General features: G+C 53.9%; 8 protein-coding genes and 1 non-coding gene across 9 annotated transcripts; 7 read left to right on the top strand and 2 right to left on the bottom strand.

The window, feature by feature from the left end:
• Window positions 1-4159: 4159 nt before the first annotated feature.
• Window positions 4160-7425, bottom strand: BZA05DRAFT_348439 (T-complex protein 11-domain-containing protein). Its single transcript, XM_051481232.1, has 2 exons — window positions 6314-7425; window positions 4160-6256 (listed from the first exon to the last, which is right to left on the bottom strand). The coding sequence occupies exons 1-2, from the start codon at window positions 7214-7216 to the stop codon at window positions 4478-4480; spliced, it is 2682 nt and encodes an 893-aa protein (XP_051343181.1). The 5' UTR covers window positions 7217-7425; the 3' UTR covers window positions 4160-4477.
• A 455-nt stretch (window positions 7426-7880) lies between these two features.
• Window positions 7881-8699, top strand: BZA05DRAFT_168494 (uncharacterized protein). Its single transcript, XM_051479175.1, has one exon. The coding sequence runs from the start codon at window positions 8021-8023 to the stop codon at window positions 8645-8647; it is 627 nt and encodes a 208-aa protein (XP_051343180.1). The 5' UTR covers window positions 7881-8020; the 3' UTR covers window positions 8648-8699.
• Window positions 8432-9134, top strand: BZA05DRAFT_433825 (uncharacterized protein; the record flags this gene model as incomplete). Its single annotated transcript, XM_051486284.1, has 2 exons — window positions 8432-8492; window positions 8577-9134. A coding segment is annotated over exon 2 (222 nt), but the record flags the coding sequence as incomplete, so codon positions are not given.
• On the bottom strand, window positions 9085-10272 carry BZA05DRAFT_387573 (uncharacterized protein). Its single transcript, XM_051482600.1, has 2 exons — window positions 9814-10272; window positions 9085-9751 (listed from the first exon to the last, which is right to left on the bottom strand). The coding sequence occupies exons 1-2, from the start codon at window positions 10227-10229 to the stop codon at window positions 9508-9510; spliced, it is 660 nt and encodes a 219-aa protein (XP_051343178.1). The 5' UTR covers window positions 10230-10272; the 3' UTR covers window positions 9085-9507.
• Window positions 10273-10914: 642 nt separating this feature from the next.
• BZA05DRAFT_168486 (uncharacterized protein) lies at window positions 10915-12508 on the top strand. Its single transcript, XM_051479174.1, has 2 exons — window positions 10915-11483; window positions 11776-12508. Exons 1-2 carry the CDS (start codon window positions 11204-11206, stop codon window positions 12375-12377), a joined length of 882 nt encoding a protein of 293 aa, XP_051343177.1. The 5' UTR covers window positions 10915-11203; the 3' UTR covers window positions 12378-12508.
• Window positions 12509-14556: 2048 nt separating this feature from the next.
• BZA05DRAFT_t43 lies at window positions 14557-14643 on the top strand. Its single transcript has one exon. It is a non-coding gene; the product is annotated as a tRNA-Lys (tRNA).
• Window positions 14644-15508: 865 nt separating this feature from the next.
• BZA05DRAFT_387570 (uncharacterized protein) lies at window positions 15509-17465 on the top strand. Its single transcript, XM_051482599.1, has 2 exons — window positions 15509-15713; window positions 15773-17465. Exons 1-2 carry the CDS (start codon window positions 15656-15658, stop codon window positions 16993-16995), a joined length of 1281 nt encoding a protein of 426 aa, XP_051343176.1. The 5' UTR covers window positions 15509-15655; the 3' UTR covers window positions 16996-17465.
• An 859-nt stretch (window positions 17466-18324) lies between these two features.
• On the top strand, window positions 18325-20647 carry BZA05DRAFT_415878 (uncharacterized protein; the record flags this gene model as incomplete). Its single annotated transcript, XM_051485338.1, has 5 exons — window positions 18325-18441; window positions 18532-19241; window positions 19300-19781; window positions 19819-19870; window positions 19900-20647. The coding sequence occupies 5 exons, from the start codon at window positions 18325-18327 to the stop codon at window positions 20645-20647; spliced, it is 2109 nt and encodes a 702-aa protein (XP_051343175.1).
• A 371-nt stretch (window positions 20648-21018) lies between these two features.
• Window positions 21019-22896, top strand: BZA05DRAFT_433820 (thiolase-like protein). The gene is made up of 3 exons (XM_051486283.1): window positions 21019-21488; window positions 21547-21979; window positions 22040-22896. The coding sequence occupies exons 1-3, from the start codon at window positions 21275-21277 to the stop codon at window positions 22767-22769; spliced, it is 1377 nt and encodes a 458-aa protein (XP_051343174.1). The 5' UTR covers window positions 21019-21274; the 3' UTR covers window positions 22770-22896.
• Window positions 22897-23531: the final 635 nt, after the last annotated feature.

Below are 23531 nucleotides of genomic sequence, written 5' to 3'. Positions count from 1 at the left end.
TCCCACCGCACCTCACGCTTCTACCGGTCTCTGTCCTCGGCGCTGCCACAGTGCGCACCCGCCGTAGGCACCACACCGCACTGCGCAGTTGACGTCGAATCCCATTCGGACGGCCCCCAAAAGTCACTCACTTACTCACTCACTCACTCACGCACGCATAGAGTGTACCTATGTATAAGTACATACCTATTACAGCACCAGCCACGTACGCAGTTCTTCCACATGCATATTGCAAAATGTATTGACACGGGGGGCATGGTGAGTAAGGTGTCCATAGTACTATGTAGTAATAGTAGTAATTGTCTCCGGAGATTGATATATTCCCCTCTACTATACTGTACTCTAACGGGACGTACTCTACTCTACTCTACAGGCGCCTTCCCAAAATTTCCCTCTGGGATAGTTTAAGTAGGTACCGGTAGCTATGGACAGATGTAGCCAGTTCCCGATCGCTCGGGAGTCGGGAAGGCCGCCATGGAAATAGCGTATTTACATAGGTGTAACTAGAGTAACTAGTAAAGCAGAGTAGATCACAGCGGCTGCCACCTGCAAGGGCAGACTGGGTAGTAATACCTCAGTCGCTATACCTTAGTACTTGCCCACGAAGTTTTTGGTCAAGCCTGTGAATTGCACGGGATATCACTCGTGAGCTGAAATATCTTTCTGGGTTTTTGGGGAAATTCTAGGCATGTGTCACTACTAGTAGCGAGCCATCTGGGTGGGACTGTGATGGTGGAGCGGCTTGAGAAAGCGGCCTGAGAAGGCTGAGGAGGAGGTGCCGGTCTTTCTGGCCCGGCTAGAGAGAGAGGCGGCGGAAGGGGCGGGATATAGTAGTAGATCTTTTGCTTTTCCTTGTCTGTGACTACCATACATATTTACAGTGCGCTAATACCAACCCAGCTCGGGGAATAGAGCAACATATTGACCGGCCGGGGATCGGGGAGTGCTGTGTACCTAGTACCGAGCCCATCATCTCAACTGCAGCCAGACAGAGGGAAGCACAGATTGCCGTGATTTAGAATTTTAGACAGATCACATGCAATACATAGAGAACCAAAAAAAGCCAGACATTTGTCACCTCGTTCGGTGGGGTGAACGGTAATGGCGGGAGTAAGGCCGCAGTAAAGACAGTCACATTTTGGTGTCACTGGATTCATGTTGGATGATCGGAGCGGAGGATATGAATGTACCAGTGTGCAGACGCGACTCTTCGTATCTGGTGTACCTACCTACCCTTGTAAAAAAGGGGGGTTTTTTTTAACAGTGGAGCGACTGTTGTGCCATTATTTTTTTTCAAACCCGTAGGAAAAGTAAATACCACATCGTGATAGTTGAGAATTATACACATGTCAAATTATTGACCTATAGAAGCCACTCAAAACATTGTACAGTCCGTGTTGGATTCACAGACGTGATGCAAGTTTTTAACGGAGGGAGTGGATATACAGTTCACAGGCTTTTCCCGTGAAAATTGGAAGCCGTAGTACAAGTAATCCTGATTATAGAGAGTTAAATGGCCGGTAATTAGACACATTTAAAGAATTACTTCGAGTTTTTTTTCTCAATATGTTGCAAATCTCTCCTATGTAGTTAAAATAAAGCGTTTAAGTGCATTAAAATGTTGCAGCATCGTTTTCTTGGCATTTCGAACCATTTTTGAAATTGAAACTTGGGAGCAGGAGTGCAACGTGTGAAACTGGGCTCGGATTTTCTCGCTTATGCAGCATTTTTCTCATTGGTCTTGGAGCATTGAGCACCTAATTATGGATTTCTATTCTATATACTAGTACTACCTACGGGGCCAGCGGGCAGTATCCACGGCGGCCGTATCGACGGCGGCCAGTATCCAGTATCCAGTATCCAGTATCCAGTATCCAGTATCCAGTATCCACGGCAGCCAGACAAGCATTACTGCAAGATGAGCTACCTATATGAAAAATTAGCTATTAGCGAGAGATGCTATCAGGGAAAAGAGGAGCTGCGGTGAGAGTGGGAATAGCAGTTGCGGCGAGGGGGGGTGATAGCAGTTGCGGCTGGAGGGGGAATAGCAGTTGCGGGGGGAGGAGGAGATGTGGGGGGAGGAGGAGTTGTGGGAGAAGAAGAAGAAGAAAAATAAGAAGAGGCAGATGGCTAAGAGAGCATACGACCTCGCCATGCCCGCCATGTGCCCTCTACTAACCACATTCGTCTTCTTCCACCGACAGGAGTCCTCCTTCACTTCCTCCTCTTGCCGATACCTCCTCCCACAGCTCCTCCCACAGCTCCTCCCACAGCTCCTCCATACCACTAGAAGATAGGATCGCTGAGTAGGAAGGTGTGAGTATCTATATCGGCATTCAACTTCATCAAAACAGCCGGCTCGTGAAGATAGCTGCATGTAAGGTGTAGGGGTTTGCGAGGAGTATTTGCAGCGGAAGAGATGAAATGGCGAGGATGTAAAAGAGATGAGATTGCGATGCTCCGGCTCAGCAGTTCTTTCTGGCTTACAGCTAGCTTTGAATGTCTGCCGCTGTTGTACGGTAACGCTGGTTGTATGGCAACGCTGGTTTTATCATCACTTCCGGCTCACATGGGCTGTGTTTTAAAGTCCGCAAGAATGCGGTTGTAAGCTCACTGTATTGGCAGAGTCATTTCACCAATTGACTCAGTCATTCCTAGAGTCATCTCGCGGATTGATTCAGTCATTTTTCATCCCCACCAAACTCCCATTACTCCCTCCCGTGGCAGCTCGCCCATCGCCCCCCCTTCCCCCCCCAACACACCCATCGCTCCTTCACACCGGAAAACAGGAGAAAAATGCCAAGAAAACGTTTAAATTGTCGAAACGTGACGACAACGGTAGAAAAATGCCAAGAAAACGCTTAAGTGAGCACCAACGATATATCTCGAACTTTTGTTTTTATATTTCCACCAGTTCCTGTTGACTTAAGCGTTAGATCAACGTATGACAAATTCACACATTGTCCGCTTTTTTGCCGAGTTTACAATTTAAAATGGGTGTACTGTCTATCATCATATTATTTCCGCATCGTTTTACGTGGCTCACGTTATTCTAGATGCAATAGTTGCGGAATAGTTGCGCAATACCGCGGGGCCGCTTGTGAAATCTGATGATCGCGCAACCATTTCCTAACCCACCGCTCACGTTTATAAAACCCCCCTTTTTTTACAAAGGTACTCAGTTATCATTCCGAAGGTCACATAAGCGCCGGACGAAAAACCATGTACTTTGCTGAGCACCTTGGGGGGCAATGGGGAACTTCGTCTGTTACCCGTCACCACCAGTTTATAACCTGCGGCATGCTTCTTCCATCACGGAAAAAACCCGCGTGACCGAGTGATCACGCACCCAGCGCCAGCGCCAGTGTTCTCCATCGTCCAGTCCGGACGAACGGTTACAAAATCTGCCCGCCAGGTCCTCGCCTCGTCCTCCTCCGTCGGTCCTCGTCCAAGTCACGTGAATATGGTTCGGCTGATTGCTGATTTCCTAGCACCGATATCCTACGCACCACCATCGTCAGTCCATCCCTCACCGCTCCACTACATAGCTGTGAAAAGTAGCAGTATCCTGATTCGGACGCCTAAGGTGCGGCACCCAGCCCTTAGTTATGTATCACAGTGGTCTATGCACCATGTCTCACTCGGCTACTCAAGGTCCTCGCCCGAAATCATGTTTTTACTCAACGCTTGGCGGACGGGCGAGGAAACCACCTTGGCCGTCACGTCCTAGGCACAGGTGGACGAGAGGCACGCTGTCCGGCTTCGTCAGAGGCCTAGGACAGACGGACCGGACGATGGAGAACACTGCCCAGCGCGCACCCGGCGCACCCGGCGGAGGGAAATTGAACACCAGTTCAGTCCAGGTCCCGGGATTTCCAAACCATCCACCTAGACCCCCTAGGGGTGAAGGGTTTTGTTTTGGCGTTGGTTCGAACTTCACCTAAGTAAGAACTTTTATTTTGCTGGAGTCTAGCACGGTATATCACTCGCGTTACGAGTGATCGCACATGAGGCTGTAATTTTGCAGTGTAATTAGAACCCTCGTGTAAAGAAGATGGTGGGAAAATACATCTTTCTAATGCTTTACGATCACTCCACGACGAACCGGAATAGAGAATAAGAATAAGAATATGATCTTTAAATTCCGTCAGTCATCACCCAACAACGCAACAACGCAACAACGCAACAACGCAACAACGCAACAACGCAACAACGCAACAACGCAACAACGCAGCAACCTACAGTCCGCAGCCGCAGCCTGCAGCCCAGAGCCCGGAGCCCGCAGCAGTGTATCTCATCTAACAGCACAGCACAACATTCCTATCAAATAGGTAGAGCAAGCAAGCAAACAAGGAAAGTAACTCAATCAAGTGCATGTCAAAAAACAGTCAAAAAAACAGTCAAAAAACAGTGTTACCCCATCCGCAGTAAAATAATGCACACACAAAACACCCCAGCAAGCAAGGCAGCAAAGAACCTACGCGCCCACGCCCACTCCCACACCAAGAATCTCATTGTACCACTCCCAATTGACGCCCATATCGACGATCCTCCAAGTCGCGACCCTCTCTACGACGCCACCGAGCTCACCAATCCACTCTCCGACGCCCCAGCCGGTAAGGACCTCACCCGCCGTAGCCGCCAGGCGTACTTTATCCTGACTATTTGTCGCCACGAGGCGTTCCATAACGAACCCCCTGACGCGGTTGGCGACGACGCGGGCGACAGGATCTGCGGTTCCGCGCTCAAGGATGCGGGCAACGGCGTTGCGCACTGCGACCAGTGTGGGCGCCGGGACGGCGGCAGTTTCGTCGACGAAGTTCCGCACGCCGTCGGCGATCTCGGTGGTCGATGTAGAGCTCCGTAGGAGGTTGCCGACAAAGCTGGAGATCTCTTTCCACGAGCTGCGCACATCGCGCCGGAGGAGCGTTTTGACCGTGAGGACTATGGCGCCGCCGAGGATTACGGTGCGCAGGGTTTCGCGCGTGTCGCGGATGCGTTGGTGGTCTAGGTGAAATGTCTCGGGGATGGAGGAGACGTCGAGAGTCTCGAGGCCGAAGAGGAGGTTGAGGAATGCGTGGACATGGACGTCGTTTGCGGGAGTGCCGGCTGGTAGTTGCGATTTAGCTGTAAGGAGCCATTGCCGGGTTTGATCGAGGGTTGCACGCCCGGCTTCCAGGTCAGCGGCGAACAGTCGGCGCTCGTACGGAATTGCTTCCGGGATAACTTGAGGCGCTGAGATCATGAGGAGGAAATTGGCATGGTCAAGTTGCATGGCTTCTAGTACGTCCAGCAACTTCTGGAGCCGAGATATGTAGTCGCCAGTGTCTTCGACCAAAGCTTTAACGTCCTCGTCTCGAGCCGGAGAGCAGATCTTGGGGAGCAGGTTGAGGACGTAAGAGAGCAACTTCTCGTGGTCGTAGGAACCGTTGTGACATTGCTGACGGATGAGCTCGATGTCCATGGACTCTGCCACGGCACGATGAAGCGAGCCCTTCGAGTCCAGCAGACGCAGCAACTTTCCGCGCACAGTCTCAGCGAGCGAGGGGATCCACTTCTCGAGTTTTCCTTCGGTGATATCCTCGCGCATAGCACCCCAGAAGGCAGTCTTGGCTGTGTCCTCGACCATTGCCTCGATCTTGCTTCGTTTCCGAGGTTGTAGCCGGAAGTCTTTGTCCATGGCCAGCTCATGAATGATCTGGCGATTCGATTGCATCCCGTCGTCACCGCTGGCAACATTGTGAAAGCCGACCTGAGGCGGGGTTGGCTGAACAGGCGCAGGAGGTTCCGGTTTTACAGTTGGCATGACGACGGCCGGTGTAGGCGCTACTGTCGAAACGGTGGTGGCATCTGACGAGGGCACCTCTCTAGGCTTGGTATCGCGTTTTTCTTTCTTGGGCAGTCTATTCTTTCTCGAGTCTTTGACGGCGGTCCGGATCAAGTCTCTGGTTCTGTCCCCAGCCAACCGGCGAATGCGGACGAGAAGCATGAGTTGATTCTCGCGAATACCCTCCTTGAAGTCCTCCGCGACGCCGCCGGTAGTGTCGTCCTTGACCTTCTGCCAGATGAGATCGAGCTCGGCGTACTGTGCGACCATTGTCTCGATGAAGATCTTCGAGTCACGGGACTTCCACGTGTCAAATGCTGTGCTGAACTCGCTCCAGGCATTGTAAAGTGCGTCCGGCGGTGGAAAGGTTTGCGACGACAAGAACGACTCGAAAGCGATCAAAAGATCCTTCGACCTCTCAATCAGCTCCTACCCACAAGTTAGCGAAACATGCTCCACAGTTTACCAGACTTCATATATGCTCACCTTTTCCTTCATTCCGTCGTTGCTCAGAACCTCGCCGGGATGACCGAGGATCAGATAAGAGCTCAAAAACGTCCTGCAGCACTTCTCCAGCGCGCCCTCGACGCCCTCAATGCCCTCGAGCAGACCACATCTCATCAGCAACTTCGACGTAGCCCTGAGCACCTCATCGTCCTGAAACCTCGTCGAAACCGTAATAAAGTCCGCATCCCTCACACTCTCGATCGTTAACCCAAGCGCCACAAAATCCACCACAATCTTCCTATCCCTCGCGAGCCTCCACGCCCTCTGAATCCTGCTCGCAGCCTGCACCCTCTTAGCCTCGCTCGTACTCTCCGCCTGCACCTTGGCCTTCTCCCTCTCAGCCGCATCCTCGCCCCTACTCCCCCGCTCCCTCCTCCTCCTCCCGCGCTCCCTCAACGCCACATCCCTCCGTCTCTGCGCCTCCTTCATCCTCTCCTCAAAGCTCTCCTTAAGGTCCCTTGTCTCCTTCTCCCTCCTCCTCCTCATTTCGTTTGCCGTCCTCTTGGCCTTCGCGACCTCACTCGCGCACGCGCCCGCAATCTTCGCAAGTATTGCATTCCTCGAGTCCTGAGCAGCGCGCATACTCGCCTGGAGGGCTAGCAGGCGCTCCGACACCGCCTCGTGACTGTCGTCGGCGCGGGAGCGCCGCACCTTCTCGACGTGCTGCGCGCGCGCCCGCAGAAGGGATTTCCGCGCTTCCAGCAGCGTCGCCCGCCGCGTCGTGGCTAGGTGGGACGCGCTCAGCTGCGCTTGGTTGCTCACCGCCGGAGATAGCGTGCCGTTGCGCCGACGCCGTCGGGAAAAGCGCGCAGCGATGTGAGGTGGCGCGTTCCATTGCGGCGGTACGTCGGTGGGAATGTCGGCGCCTTCGGGGAGGAGCATCGTGGTAAGTAGGTAGAAGGTGGGCGATGGGGGATGCGGGAGATGGTGGATAGCGGATGGTCACAAGATGATTCGGATGGTTGATAGCTGGGTAGGTATCCGAGTTGCGTGGATGCGAGCGAGTATGATGATGAAGAAGATGAAGAAGAAGATGAAGAAGAAGTAAAAGTGAGGTTCTTTGGTCTATTGATCTATCGGAGAAGAACGAGAACTTGAGAGGGAGGAGGGGGAGGGGGAGGGGGAGGAGGGGGAGCAGATCAGTAAGCCTCAGCTCGAATGAGAGGCCCGAGAGCGAGTCAGGACGAAACGGCAGGCGACGCGACGGCTGTCCGTCGCACCGAATTATTAATCAGACGCTACGCCGAAGAGGAATAGCCCTGTGCAATCTCACATTCGAGAAGCATCTAGATACCAAGCAGCCCAAACCCGTCATCTTGAATTCAAGCTCGTGAGGGAATCATTTTACATCGTGGTGAAGAGCATGATGGCTCGTTCTGTTGATCAGAAGCCGACGCTCTCGCGAGTGATGAAGAGCTGCGTGTGATGAAGCTCGGAGCTGCCGCCGCCGCTCCAAGTCACGCAGCTGCTGGGGATTTATGCATAGGTGCTTGAAACTAACTACTGTGCCGCGCCACCAACTGCATGTGCGAAGTGCAGCTTGTCGCATCATCAGCAGGGTTCCAAGCCCGCGATCACTTGACACCACACCTAACTATCGACGAAACATCCCCCCGCCCACCGCGCACTAGTTAACTAACCACCACCACCGTCCACCCGTCTCAGGCACCCGCCCGCCAACCCAACATGGACGCCTCACAGATAACCACACGTGCCACAACCGCGCTGTCAACACTAATGACGACGCTGTCGACGCTCGAAGCGCAGCAAGCGGCGCTGCTCCAGTCGATGTCGTTAACGCACTCGACGCTGCAAACCCTCCCCGCCTACAGCGCCGTCGCACCAACGCTGTCACAGATCCCGACGTACTCCTCGAAGCTGGCGCGGCTGAAGCGGCTCATGGCTCTGCAGCAACAGGAGCTGGAGGGGTTGAAGCGCCGCGCTCTGGACGTCGGGAAGAGACGGAGGGAACATCTGGCGAGGGTTAGGGAGAGGGAGAGGGAGGAGGCGGAGAAGGATCGTGGGGTGCTGCGCGCGAGGATCGTGGGTGAGGGGTTGTCGAGGGCTGGGACGCCGGTGAGTGGGGAAATGCTGGAGGAGAATGGGAGCGCGGGGATTTTGCCGGCTTCTGGGAGGGGTACGCCGGCTTCTGGGAGGGGTACGCCGGCTTCTGGGAGGGGTACGCCGGCTTCTGGGAGGGGTACGCCGGCTTCTGGGAGGGGTACGCCGGCTTCTGGGAGGGGTACGCCGGTGCCGGCGCAGGCTGTGAGAGTTGTTAAGAAAAAGAAGGCGAGGAAGGTGGAGATTCAGTAATGCGTTGAGTTCAGCGATAATTATAATTCATGTATTCCTTTGATGACGTCTTTTCGGATTCTCTCCGGTTTCTAGGACACTTGGGAATTGCCATATCTTGCAGTCTCAAATCAACATCTCTTCCGAAGCTTCTCTCGTAAACCATCCGTTCTGATCATGGAAACGCTGACCTCCACTCCCATTACCCCCCAGCGCCATCTCCTGGCGCATATCTTCCTCCGCTATCAAGTCCTCCATAACCTCATCACTCGAATTTATTTCACATGCCAATAGATCCGGCGACTCCGCCTCCTCCAGTAGTAGTATATGCTCCTCCTCCACCTCATCAACGCGATCCAATAACAGATCATTCTCATCCTCCTCATCCAAACCCCACAAGAGCCGGCCCTCGTCTTCCCACTCATCAAAGAACATATCCTCGTCTCTGCCATCTCCAAGCTCCAATAAATCCTCTTCGTCGTCTCCAAGCTCCAATATATCCTCCTCGTCATCCCCAAGCTCCAATATATCCTCCTCGTCACCAAGCTCCAACTCATCCTCTCCCCTCTCCCCCTCCCGATCATCCGCACCATCCGCGAACATCCTCTTCAACGTCTCCCTGGTCTTAACATGCCTTAGCACACACCTCCACAGCCTTGCTCTCACCTCCTCCTCCCCCTTCGCCCCATCCCCCCTTTTCCCCCCATCCCCCTTCCCACCATTCCCAATATCCCCGAAACCAGCCAAAACGCCCACCAGCACCTCCACCTGGTTCCTCCTACCCTCGCACCTTGCCAACAACCCTGGCCTCGCCAACAGGGGCGCTATTCCCGCCAGCTCGCGCGCCCACACGCCGCGCAGCGCCTGGTCCACCAGACTTCTTACCACCAGCACTCCCGCCGCTCCCGCCGCTCCCGCCACTCCCGCTGCCGGTGCCGAGCCGGAGAAGACGAACTCCATGCACACCCGCGGGATGAACGCGTGTGGTAGAAGTGTGGGCAGGAGCGTCTCGATCGAGCTGGGGATTGCGCGTGAGAGGGAGACGTGGATTGTTGGTGGTGAGATAGTGGTGGGGGAGGAGGGGTGGATCGAAAGCGTGGGGAGCAGGCCGAGTTGGGGCCACATCTGGTGAGGGTTAGTAGGTGGAGAGGGGGGATGGGGGAGGGGGAGGGGGAGGGAGTGCGTACGGGAGCGGAGGCGAGGATTCGGCCGAGACTTTCGAGTGAGACGGCCGCGGTGAGGGTGGGCTGGCGCAGCGTGGCCGATATGTGGAAGCCGTTGCCGCGGAGGAGGAGGAGGTCTTGTAGCCCGACATGCTGGGAGGTGGGGTGCGTGATCTCGATAGTGGCGGTGAAGTGCAGGTGGAAGCGCAGGGTGCTGTCGGTGTAGGTAACCGGTGGGACAGATATGTGGGTTGTCGCCGTTGGTGTTGTCGGGGTGAGCTGGAGAGGTGGCAGGACAGTGCGCTCGAGGACCGGATCATAGGGTGCTGTATGTGTCGAGCGTGGGAGCACTTGCATATCCTCGTAAGGGGTCTCGGCCTCCGTGTCTCTGCCATTGTCGAAGCGGATGCGGATGGGTACGGGGTGCATAGTGGGGGCATGTAGCATGTAGTAGCATGTAGGGAGTAGCGAGGACAGTCGGCAGCGGTGGGAGGTTGTGACGCGAGTGACAGCTGGTGTACAAAACTACTGTGGCCATGCATGCACCTCCCACCTGTTTGGGCTCGAACGAAGCCAAGATTTGATTTCACATCCTGTCTTGTCTTGGATCTGCAGCTCCGCGGCCGCGGTGGGCGAGTGGGTGGGCTCACATGGGGCGAGTCCTTTGGACGGTGGACACCCATAGCTGGGTGCTGGGTGATGAACGCCTCAGCATGAGGAGATATCAATCCGAGATGTAAGCGTCCCGATTGATTGCTCCTACAGGATGCCACCATCCATTATCGATTCGTGATGGGGCCACTGTATCGAGATGTCAAGAATTTCGATATTCCGTGGGAATTCCGCTGTCTTTGATTCCATCCCAGGACTGATGGGGGAATCCAGTCTAACCGCATGGGGAAACTCACTGTCCATGGCAACTTCAGGGCCAAAATCACATCATCACCAGCGGTCCCTCGACTGTACCCATTCTTCATATTCCGATTTAATGCCACTACACGGATAAAGCGATAAAGCGCAGGCAGTGCGAGCCCGCACCGCATCGTAATGCCATCGACACTACCGCCATATGCGAATCCCGGGAAACACTCGCCGATCCTGATCCGGACAGCAGAAAGCCCCACACCTGCATCCCGCACCCAAAGAAGTCACGCCTGAACCACACCGCCACCCCCAAAGCAACCTGGATTGACTGGGCCAATCGTGCCAATCCCCCGCTAAAAGGGCTTTGGTGTTCCTTGAATGTCTCGCGGTACGTTCCCCGAGTCGACGAGCTAAAGAAAAGAAAAACCAATCCCCTCTCAAGCTTTGGCTCCCGATATATCACGCCCCCCTTCTACATACTTCTTCCTCCTGCGTATGCCCCGCACTTCTTTTTTCCACTTTCCCTCCTTCCCTCTACCTTGACGACGGAATGTCCTCCTCCACGGATTCGGTCCTGACGGACCTTAATCTGCTTCTTCCGCCGGACCTGGACGATATCGACGCCGCCATTACAGATGATAGCACTTTCGATGCCCTCGCGCCGTTCACGGACACGCTGTTTTATGATTGGGACCTGGGCCGGTTTCTGGACGTGGAGAGATGCAACATCGAGACGTATCCCGAACAGCATCGACCACTCGAGAGCAGCAATGACTCGACGGTGGAGGGCCTGGGAATCGATGGCGGTGATGGTGCTGGTTTCTATGCGGGTATGTTGCGTCTCCACTTCTGACCTCCATTCGATGAGCACTCCCACCCCTCCCTGCTCTGCAGATGCCGTTCGTTCCTCTCCAGGGAGGATGACTGCCTGCTTGCTTGCCTCCTCCCCCCCTCGCAATCACGACATCTACCCGCGCGAATCATATACCCGATTCGTCCATCTCCGGTGCGCCTCCCTTTATGAGATGTTCGCGCAACTTCACGTGCCTCGATCTGCCCTGATCCCCGTTGCTCGAAGCCAGCGAAGCCGTCGATAGTAGCTAACTATCAGACGGGTTGCAGGAGCTACCGCCACCACCACCACCACCACTACCATTTCCTCCTCATTACTTACGCAGTCACTCTCTGCTCTGGGATACGACTTCCTGAACTTTAAATTCCCGGACGACCAGCAGCAAGGAGCAGCAGGAGGAGGAATTCAACATTCTCAGTCAGCACGTCCACTTCTCCAGGCTGCCGCTATAGGAGCTACTTCCGCCGCCGCCGCAGTTCAACCGTCAATAGATGCGACCATCTCCCCGCAATCCACATCCATGATGCAGTCACCCACCAGCAGCACGTACGCCACCTCCTCATCTTCACAATCCCCGCCGGCCACGATCCTATCCACCTCCGACGCCCACATCCTGTCAATCCAGGAAGCGGCGCGCTGCGCAGCTGAAGAAGACAAACGTCGCCGGAATACGGCGGCCTCGGCCCGCTTCAGGATCAAGAAGAAGCAGCGCGACATGGCGATCGAAAAGGCCGCGAAGGAAATGGAAAACAAGGTCTCCGACCTCGAAAAGAAAATTTCGTCGCTGGAGCTCGAGAATCGCTGGTTGAGGAATTTGCTGGTCGAGAAGAATTCGGCGGTCGCGGAGGCGGGGATCAGGAGGGGTGTTTAGGTTTAATGGGATATGAACTTATGATGGGGGGTTTATGGATATGGGACATTGATTTTACGTTTTTTCTTTTCTTTTTCTTTTGGCGGCTTATTTTGAGCGAACGTTACGGGACGGATGGACGGAATGGCGTATTTTCAGCGTTTGGTTGTTGTGGCTTGCTTTTCGCGTGTTTTGGTCGGTTCGTGGGTCTGTTCGTGGGAGGGTTTTGGTCTAGGTATCTACGGCTTCTTCTTCTTTCTTTTTGGACTATGACCGGTATTCATGTTTGACCTTCTCCCTTGCTTCCCTTCCTTCCCCACACATCACATCACATCATCTGTCCCCAGTTTCCCACATTTCCCCCCCCCCCTCGACTTCCCCTCGACTTCCCCCACTCCTGCCAGACTGCGAGACTCCTCCAATAAAACAATAAACAATGAATGTCATCACTTCGTCGCTGGATGATGCGATATCACGTTCTATGGTGCAATGGTGCAGTGACTTTCGCGTGGGGGCCGGCCTGCGGGGATCATGCCCGCTGGTACACTGGCTTTGGCTGGCGTGGGCTGGCGTGGGCTGGCTGCATGCAGATGCGGGTAGATAAGATTGTACTAACTATCTATGCATGATATATGTGCGAATGCGCGTGGTTGTTGGAGTTTTGCCAGGCATGGATGGAGGCATGGAGGCATGGTTTTTCCGATGCCGATGGTGAGGCTAGGACTCGGGGGCGAGTGATGGAAGTATATGTAGTAGATTATGATGTAGGCGCGGGGAGGGAGGAGCCTGGAGGAGGAGCGACACCGTATCATCACAATAACAACCGCACAAGGATAGGTAGGTGCGCGGAGGAGCCCTTCAGGCTTCAACATCTACCATAGGAGTGAACCGGAAATTTGAAACGAGGAGTATCGTCGTGACGAAATACCGTATGTTTGTAGATACAAAACCCGCGACTCCAATCATCATCCTATTAGTCCCATCTCATCGTCGGTGTTTAGAGTAGATAGCTCGATCTCAGCGCCACTGACTATAATGCATGTCCACTCTTGTCCTGTTTTGCGCTCGCTAGTTTGCCCCGAGTATCTCCGCCAGCGGTACGGTACATAACTTCCTGGGGAGGGCCGCTGCAAAAATCCCGTGTTCTAAATAAAGGAATCTCCGTAACTTGACCGGATCGGATATGCCCGGTAGCTCAGCTTTCCGAGCCCTCGCTCGTGGCCGGCTTTGCTAGTGCTGCCCTGGGTATGCCGGTTGGCTTCGAGGCATCGAATTAGGTAGCCGAATTTGACAGCTAGCTGGGCGTCCGAGGCGTGAGATGTGGATGTTAATGTTTTGTTGTCATCATTGGTGCTTGTGGTAAGGCTGGGGAGAGAAGAAGAGAAGAAGAGAAAGGAAGGAAGAAGGATAAAGGATAAAGGGCTGCTTGACTACCAGAGACTTACTGGTCAATACCCTCAGTCGGCAACCCAAATAATTTAATGTGGGCTTTGCCGGTACATATAAACTTCCGCTAGAGGGTAAGGATAATTCAGAAGGAAAAAAAATGGAGATAATCACGGAGGTTATATCAAGGATTCGCGGGTATGCCTGGTGAAAACCACCAGTATATGAAATTTTATCTGTAAAACGGATCCAAACGCTATCACTCGGCGGTGAATCTCGAGAAGATTTGTAGATATGAAGATAATCGCCGGTAAATTTCTACAGCAGAGGATCTACAAGTATGTTATTTCGTTACAGCAGACCTAGCATTATGTACCTACTTGGGTATTATTGGTGGATGCATAAAATCCCTTCTCACTCACCTACTCCGAAGAATTAAGGGACTTTCTTGGTACCTTTCAAGCCCGGGCTATCAATTGGCGAAAGAGTATGATCCCCACTTCATGGGTGCAAATGTACTACAGTGTTCTGCAGCAGCCAGTTCATTCGGCAGTAAACAGCCTGCCCAGCAATAGAGTTATCCTGTCTTCTCACTGGCGTAAACGTGTGCAAGCAAAGATTTGAAGGAATATTGAATACTTCTCACCCAAGTCAATGTCGAACTCTAAAAATTGTAACTCGCCATATACAGAGGCTGCACACTATCCACTTTACAAGTGTATTCGCAGACCTCAATACTCTTCAGCCATCCGTGCTGTCATTCCACTATCATGCCATATCTTGTTGGTTTTAGACCTCGGAAGATATCTGAACGGCCTCGCTAGCTCAATGGCTAGAGCGTGAGACTTTTAGGACCTCCAAGTCCATCTCAAGGTTGCGGGTTCGACCCCCGCGTGAGGCTTTCGTTTTGGCTCTGCTTCCTTTGTTGTTGCGGAAATACACTTTTTTAGCTTTCCGGTTGGTGGCACTCCCGGAACGGAGGTGGGATCGGTCCTGTTGTCGATGGGCGGCCCACCTAAGGACGGCACTGGCACCCATGAGAATCCCCGGCCGTTACGAACGGCGTCTCAGGATTGACTACCCGCACGTCCCGTTAACCTGCTGATAGAGTCTTCCAGTGGTTGATCTGGCCTACACCCGTGGTGAAACCGGTTTCAACCTTGTCCGGATGTCTCCATTCACTATCACTCGGCTATAGTCATAAGGTTGGTGCCTGGCCTCCGGTATTCCGGGCCGTGTTTTAACGTTTATCTTGACCTTTAAATCTTGAGTATGAAGTTTGTAGACGCCTGCTGAAAAGATGTTGACGAGAGACCTCGCGGCTCTTTCCTAGGATCGAGTACTTGTGCTCATCTTAAGTTATGACTCATGGCTCATTAGGATATTAGGGATTAATGTGCGCTTCCTGAGTAAATGAGAATCCGTACAACTTCATTTTGTCTGCCATGCTGAGGATAGAATACTGCTGGGTGTAGGTGTGGCGCATCAGCAATACTAAGGCTGCCAAGATCTCCTGTAGGGCCTCGATGTTTCGAAACTCGAAACTTAGTTACGCACGCTGTTTCAAGCGAGAGAGGCGATCCGAATGGGTTGTATGAGGCTATGAGCTTGGAGAACTATGATACATGACTCTTGGCACGACGTAGCAAAGTGATGATAAGATGGTTACCTATATTGAACGAAGCGGCGGATTTAGGGTTTAGGGCCAAGCGTAGAGCTGTGAAACAGCATAGTGCGGCTGCATCCGTGCCGACGAAACAGCGCACCAGATCTTAACAACTAACACCACCCCACGATACCCAACCACACAGAACTCTACATACCACGACAAAGACCTCCGAGTCCGCCATTCATACCTCGCTGAACACGGAATCGAAACCACATTCACGCGCCGTAGACGCCTGCCCTTATCTATGGCTACCTCTATGGCTACCGACGTTTCGCGCGTCCCTACGGTGCCCGGATCCTCCGGTTCGCTACTCTGCTAGACTTCCTTATCGGGGTGAGAGCTGATTCTCTTCACTCTGCAGGTTCAAATGGAAGTGCTACGGAGAGAGCGAATCACAAACCCCGCAAGTTTAGCACTTTCATGAAGCGTCTGGCAAACTTGAAATCTTCAGCGGCGGGGCCTTCGGCCTCTAGAGATAGCACGCGCGCCACGGGACGCAGCGCGTCTTTCTCTTCCGGTACACCGTCGTCGAGGCAATGTCAACCGATCGGCCACCCACCATCACTATCGCGCGTGTCCTCCAGTGGGCATCTTGCGTTCGAAGTCCATGGCAACTACCATTACATGGGATCGACCGACTCTATAACCTCCACTTCCGATCTCGATATCGACTGCGACGACGGCCAGCGGACGGCGCAGGGTTCAACAAGAACACGACCTTCGCCTTCAACCACAACCGTCACGACATCCACATTCTCGTCGCCCACACCGTCGATGCGTAGCCTCACCACCACTCTGACTACTGTCCAATCGACCGCCCCTGGCTCTATGCTAAATGCAAACTACAATCCACACCCCGCACACCACCACAATCCGAACGCTCCCCCGCAGATGTATTCGGCGCCCTTCGACTCTCAAGGCCACAGCCCCATCGTCCCCGGTCTTCTCCACCCCGTTTCATACAACGCCGCTACCGCGCATGGAGTATGGACGGACAATGCATCGATAATCACGCTCGCCTCGTCGTCGAAGCGCCGACGACGCCGTTCCGTCGACACCGACGCATCGGTGCGTGCGCTGGCACCGTCGTCGATGTTTGGCGGCTCGCGCGAATCGCTACCGTTGTCCGTGCTCAGCGGCAATCTCGATTCGGGCTTGGGCGGGCGCTCTATAGTTGGAGAACGCGCTTCGCTTCGTGGCTCCACGCTTGGAGGGACGGGCGATGCCGCTAGTGTGCTGAATGGGACTACTGGATCGATAATGGGCGAGGTTTATGCCGCCGGCAGTCCTCTGGTGTCGCCGATTACGGTCGGTGCCGGGAATAGCACCAGAGAGAGTCTGCACACCGGTCGTCACAGCCGCAGGAGCAGCGCATGGAACATGGATGTTTGCGATTGCGACGAGCCCGAGAGGAGAAGCTTGAGTGTACGGAGTGCTAGTATCAAAGAGGGCACAGAAGAAGACGCGGAGGTCAGGAGCATTCAAGACGGAAGCTCGAATGTTGGGGTGTGGCACGGTGTGCCCGGGAAACCCGAGGGGCGCACTTATGTCCCGCAGGAGAAGGATGAGAACCTGAAGGAGTAGAGAGGGTTCCTTCCTGTGTTTGCAATCATCGATCCACTGGAGACTGTTCTACAGTAGCCTGTTTGTTGGTTCAGTGATGCTGTTCCTTCGCGTACTTTGCTTGTGGGGTTTGATTGGAGATGCGTTGCTTAGGAATTGGGTGCGTGGAATGGGGGTTCTTGGTTCAGTTTTTCTTTTTTTCTGCTGCGTTGTTTGCTTTTGCCATTTGGGCGCCTTTTATTCTACGCGACACGATTTGTATTGACTGGATCACACACAGTCACCTTTTATCGTATGGCCTTTTCTTTCTTTCTTGTTTTCCTCCTAGCCGCGACGTAGTTCCCGTCACCGGACTGCTTTGCTTGGTTCCAGGATCGTACGTGTCTTGTTTAGCGGTGACAATCCATTTCTTTGCTTTGTTTGATCATGCTCGGATTCAGCCTAGGTATCTAGATTTATTATGGCGGCGGTGACAATCCCTTTCTTCGGAACGTTCCCGTCCGAGTTCGCCGCTCTGAGTGATGGCCAGTGATTCGCCAGCCGAGTTTCCGTGCTCACGAGGGATATGTCGAGTACCGCTACTCGGCATTTCATATGATACTTGTGACGGGAGGGAGAGACTAGGTTAGACAACCACCCTGAGCACCCGCCGAGCTGGGGTCGTGGGTGGCAACGGAAGTCCAATGCTGCCCTTGCCAATCACCAATGTCTGACGTCACATGTATGTCGAATGACTTTTGCACTTTTGGTGCAACGCCTTAACCTCTCGGATCCACGGTGGACGCAGGCCAGATCCGCAACATCCGTTAGAGTAATAGATCTGGCATGGAAATGATTAGCCTCAGTGCGATGAATCGATCGAGGCTGAGGTAGTTAGCGTGCGATAGGCTGAGCACAGCGACAGCCTCGGAGGGCTGAGCCGCAGTTGCCAGCAGTAGGGGCAACTTCCGACGATCTCTCTCACTCTGTCGCCGCAGGGCTCAGGAATTGATCGAGGTATGACGCACGGGATGGTCCATGTGGGATAATGGGTCGAGCATCGATCCGAAGCTGTTTTCTTTCACTTGCCCCTCCCTCCCTTCCCCTCTCCCTCTTGCCTTTTCCTCTCCACCCCCTCCTCTCTTCGAAGTTGAAGACGGTCACTCAGTCCTATATCTACTAGCCACCGACTCTCTCGGAAGCCAAACTGGGAGAGAATTCACTAAAAACATCACTCAAACATAAACAAGCCTAGTCAAAAACCACACAAACACCGACGCACCCAACACAAAACCACCCGCTTCCACTCCTCCCTCTCCCACTCCTTCTTACTACCACGCGACAGCCTTACGACAGCAACGCGACATACTCATGGCACCACACATTCTTGAAGAACCCCACGGGTTCGACTCGCAGCCTTCCCAGGAGCGACGGCGCTCTCTGGTAGTTCGAGCGCCTTTGGACCAATGGGCTGGAATTTCTCTCGCTGTATGTCACACATCTCCCTTTCGCAGCTATCGTCATCACAGAGACACTGCAGCTGTCGCTCGAGCTTCAAGCTAATGTCGGTGCTCTCAGGACCTCTACGTCGGCGTCTCAATCAAGACTGTGGACAGCGGATGTGTAGAGATAGGACTCTCCATCCATGATGGTACCTACAGCATCGACTTCTGTGTGCAGCGAGTATGTCCTGGACGTGGGGAGACCATCGGTACGGCGATCAAGGAGTCGGTCCGCTCAAGCATTGTTCACTACTCGGAGGAGCATCACGGAAAGTTCGTCGGCGCGGGAATCACCTCCGCGGTTCTAAATGAGTGCGCCGACTTTCCGTCGTTCCTCTGGCAGGAGCTAGACATCGTCGTGTTGGCGTTCGATGTTGTTGAAACGATGCCCGTGAGCATCTTTCCCTATAAAGACGACGAAACCGGTTTCGATGACGCTCAGCAAGCCGCTATGATGGAGTTCGGCGTCGATGAGCAGGCCGACTCTGCGGTCCGCAAGGCAATCATTTACTTCGGACCCCAGAACTTGCCCCCTCCGTCAATCGGATTCCGGAACAAGGTCGAGGTCGACACGGGTGGAATGATTCATTTGGTGAGCAGCCTAGACGAGTACAAAGCTACCGTCAGCGACAATACGTGGAATACCGTTCTTCATTATGCAAACATAATGAAAAAGAAGAAGATCAAGGTGGCCTTCTTCTCAGCGACACCTCAGGGCGGCGGTGTGGCTCTCATGCGTCACGCTCTCATTAGGTTCCTCAAGCTACTAGGAATTCATGCTTCTTGGTAAGTTTGGGTTTAAATGTACAATTTGCAGCATTTTCTAACATGAATTCTGTTACAGGTATATTCCTAAACCCAGTCCGACGGTCTTCAGAATTACGAAAACGAACCACAACATCCTCCAAGGAGTCGCTGCCCCAGATGCACGATTCACCCAAGAGAAGCAGGACAAGTACACGGAATGGATCACCTTCAATGCCTACCGCTACTGGCTTTCTCGCGGCGGACCCCTGGCTGAGCACGGTGCCGACGTCGTAGTCATAGACGATCCCCAGATGCCTGGCTTGATTCCTCTGATCCGTCAAACCCGTCCTGAAGTCAAGATCATCTACAGGTCGCACATCGAGATCAGAAGTGATCTGATCAACGTTGCCGGAAGCCCCCAGGAGGAGGTCTGGAAGTTCCTCTGGGATCGGATAAAGATGGCGGACGTGTTCATCAGTCACCCAGTCAATAACTTTGTCCCGGCGGATGTTCCCAAGGAGATTCTGGCTCTGATGCCGGCCGCTACGGATTGGCTGGATGGTTTGAACAAGCCCATGCGTGAGTGGGACTTGCGATACTACCACCACCAGCTTAGGACTGCCTGTCACGACCGAGGAATGTAAGCTTCCCCCATCTTCCTCTACCCGGTACGCAGATAATTGACCTTTTCATCCAGGGCCAAGCTAAAGTACCCGGCTCGTGAATACATCACCCAGATCGCGCGTTTCGATCCGAGCAAGGGCATCGACACGGTCCTCGACTCTTACCTCAAGCTTCGCAAGCTCTATGCTGACCAAAACCCCGTCCGGGTTCCCCCCCAACTTCTCATCTGTGGCCACGGCGCAATCGACGACCCCGACGCATCGATTGTCTTCGACGAAACCATCCAACGTCTCGACCAGCCCGAGTTCGACGACATCCGCGATGACATCATCGTGATCCGTCTGGGACCCTCGGACCAGCTCCTGGATGCTCTCATCACTTCGGCCAAGATCGTCTTGCAGCTGTCGTCGCGCGAGGGATTCGAGGTCAAGGTCTCCGAGGCGCTGCACAAGGGAAAGCCCGTGATCGCTTGCCGTGCTGGTGGCATCCCACTCCAGGTCCAGGACGGAAAGAACGGATACCTGGTAAAGGTTGGCGATTCGACCGCGGTGGCCGAAAAGGCGTTCGAACTCATGAACGACAAAGTCAAGTATCAGAAGATGAGCGACTACGCCAAGAGTAGTGTCAGCGACGAGGTCGGAACCGTTGGTAACGCTGTTGCGTGGCTGTATCTTGCCGCCAAGCTGGGCAGTGGCGAGAAGGTCCAAGGAGGCGAGGAGAGGTGGGTGGTCGACATGGCGAGGAAGGAGGCGGGAATCCCCTGGGAGGAGGGCGAGAATAGACTGCCGAGAGGAGGTATCAAGGTTACCACTACGGCTTAGAGGGGGATTTCGAATGATTGCAAGGTTGAGGTCGTCGTAGTCGATGATTGATCGCTTGGTTGTCTTGTCATTTCTGCTTTTTGTCGTTTCATGTACTGTACCTACTGTGTTTCTTTGGGGAGCTTTGGCGGTTTCTTCACGATGAAATTCAAGACTTTAACGGAGATGGTTCTTGAATCGAGATTTGACTACCGTATTGTACCAAAAAAGTCCAGTGAGATTGACACTTCATCGATTTAGGACTCAGGAGTCGGGCGATGGTGAAGTGCACATACCCCATATACTATTATTACCAGTTCATGCCTCATGGCCCCATATTCCATGATGCCTAAGTTGTAACCCAACCCCACGACCGTCACTAGATATCACATGATCAACGGCTACGTGGAGCGAGTGAAACTCGCTTAGAACAATCAGCTGCAATCGGGCTCGAATCGAACCTCGGCCACTGCAGGCATTCCCCACACTCTCGTTCGGCAGCGCCGGCAACAAGCGTCCCGCAGTCCGGTTCCATCGGGAGTTATATAGAGCACATATATCTACCAAGCTAACCCATCTGCCACCATTGTTCTAGCCACCTCCATCCGTAACTCCAACGACAACCTACCAAAAAAAAACACCACAACCATGGCTACAGCAGGATCACCAACCTACGTCCTTGGCGTCGGCATGACGAAATTCATCAAGCCACGCGGGCAGGTCGACTATCCGGCCATGGGCTTCGAAGCCGGCGTCAAGGCGCTCGTCGACGCGGAGCTGAACTACGACGATGTGGACCAGGGCGTGGCGTGCTACGCGTATGGCGACTCCACGAGCGGGCAACGGGTGTTCTACCAATTCGGTATGCCCTCTTTCTCTCTCTCTTCCTTGCTATTTAGGTGGGAGCTAATAGCCTGCAGGAATGACCGGCATCCCGATCTACAACGTGAACAACAACTGCAGCACGGGGAGCACGGGTCTGTTCATGGCGCGGCAATTCTGCGCCTCCGGTCTCGCCAACGTCGTTCTCGTCGTCGGCTTTGAAAAGATGTTTCCGGGCTCGCTGCAGACGTTCTACAAGGACCGCACCAACCCGCTAGACAAATCCTACAAGATGATGCACTCCACGCGCGGCATGGATCCGAAGGCTCCCGGCGCCGCGCAGCTGTTCGGAAATGCTGGCAGGGAGTATATGGAGAAATATGGAGCCACGGATGAGGATTTTGCGGAGATTGCCAGGGTTAATCATGAACACTCCCAAAGGAACCCGTACTCCCAGTTTAGAGATGTGTACACCAGGGAGCAGATCATGAAAAGCCCGATGATCCACAGTCCGTTGACGAAACTGCAGTGGTAAGGTATCCCACACCCCCACGAGTGTAGCTAAGCGCTGACTGTGTGTGCCCTCCGTAGCTGCCCCACATCCGACGGCGCTGCCGCAGCTGTGGTAGTATCACAATCCTTCCTGGACTCACACCCGCACCTCAAGTCCCGCGCGATCCTGATCGCAGGGCAAGCGATGTCATCTGACACGCCCGCTCTATACAACGCCTCCGCGATCGAGCTAGTGGGGGCAGACATGACGCGGCGGGCGGCGGCAACGGCGCTATCGCAAGCGTCTGTCTCCGCGTCGTCGCTGAAACTCGTCGAGCTGCACGACTGCTTCTCAGCCAACGAGCTGATCACCCTCGACGCGCTGGGCCTGTGTGCGCCCGGAAAGGCGCACGAAATGGTCCGCGCGGGAGATATCACCTACGGCGGGAAGTGCGTCGTTAATCCGAGTGGAGGGCTCATCTCGAAGGGACATCCGCTGGGCGCGACGGGGCTGGCGCAGTGCGCGGAACTGGTCTGGCATTTGAGGGGCTGGGCGGGCGAGAGGAATGTGGAGGGCGTCGAGGCCGCCCTGCAACATAACCTCGGACTCGGAGGCGCCGCGGTCGTCACAGTGTATAAGCGCGGTGATGGCAGGGGGAGCAAAAAGGTCGAGGGCGAGGCGGAGAGGGTCGGCGGCAGGGAGTATAATCCTGCTACGGAGGCGAGGGGATTGCAGAAGGGCGAGGCGGAGAAGGCCGTTAGCAGGACAATGGCGAGTAAGTATATGCTGGAGGATGTAGGATCGCCGGAGAAGGAGAGTAGGCTGTAGGCTGGTTCCGCGGGATGGGGAGTTGTGTGCCATATGTATGATGAATTTGAACGATACCAGTTTTGTGCAGTCGCGATAATCCACTCGCTGCGCATGTGCAGAAACTTGGGAAAAGAATCGAGGGACTCTTCACTGCTGCCGCCTTCATCTTCAAATGTAAGACAATGTCAATTGTCTTGTGAGACCGATACATAACCTCATGATCAATTCGGTCTTACCTATTTTTGTTTGACCATAAGGCTCTCATTCAACCTAGGGAGGTACCTATATTATGGCGGCGCAAGTACAATTTTTCCAACCCCTTATCCACTCTCCATCTTAACAGCTCAGTGTGACAACCCCGTCTCCCCTGCTCACTGCCTGGGCCTTACATGCAAATCAATTCTGCCCGTTATTACTAGTAAAGTTATGCATTCAAAATCACTCGCAATCTGAGTGATAAAGTATGATTAACCACCTAGTACTTAAATACGGTATCATCCAAATAGTACACACGGACAGGAAACGAAAGTTCGTTCTACCAGGGCCGCTCACCGGATCATCTAGGAGATATGGGAGGAAGCCGCACGAGTGATCAAGACCCCGCTTAAGGGAGAAAAACTGCAGCAATTGCCAATCCCTAAGAGAGAGAACATCAACTTATTGTTGCATGCGGCCTTTACTAAACTATGGCGACCACCAACTTCCCGGCCTTTCCTGCCAGTTCCGCGGGGTACATAGAGAGAAAGCTCTATCGCCTCAGCTCGATGCTGCGCCGCTGCC

The sequence above is a fragment of the Tricharina praecox genome (assembly GCF_024521635.1).
Source record: "Tricharina praecox strain CBS 144465 chromosome Unknown BZA05scaffold_3, whole genome shotgun sequence".
In the NCBI taxonomy this organism is placed as follows: Eukaryota; Fungi; Ascomycota; class Pezizomycetes; order Pezizales; family Pyronemataceae; genus Tricharina; species Tricharina praecox.
Note: the sequence above shows the minus strand (reverse complement) of the source record. Positions and strands in the feature narration are given on the sequence as shown.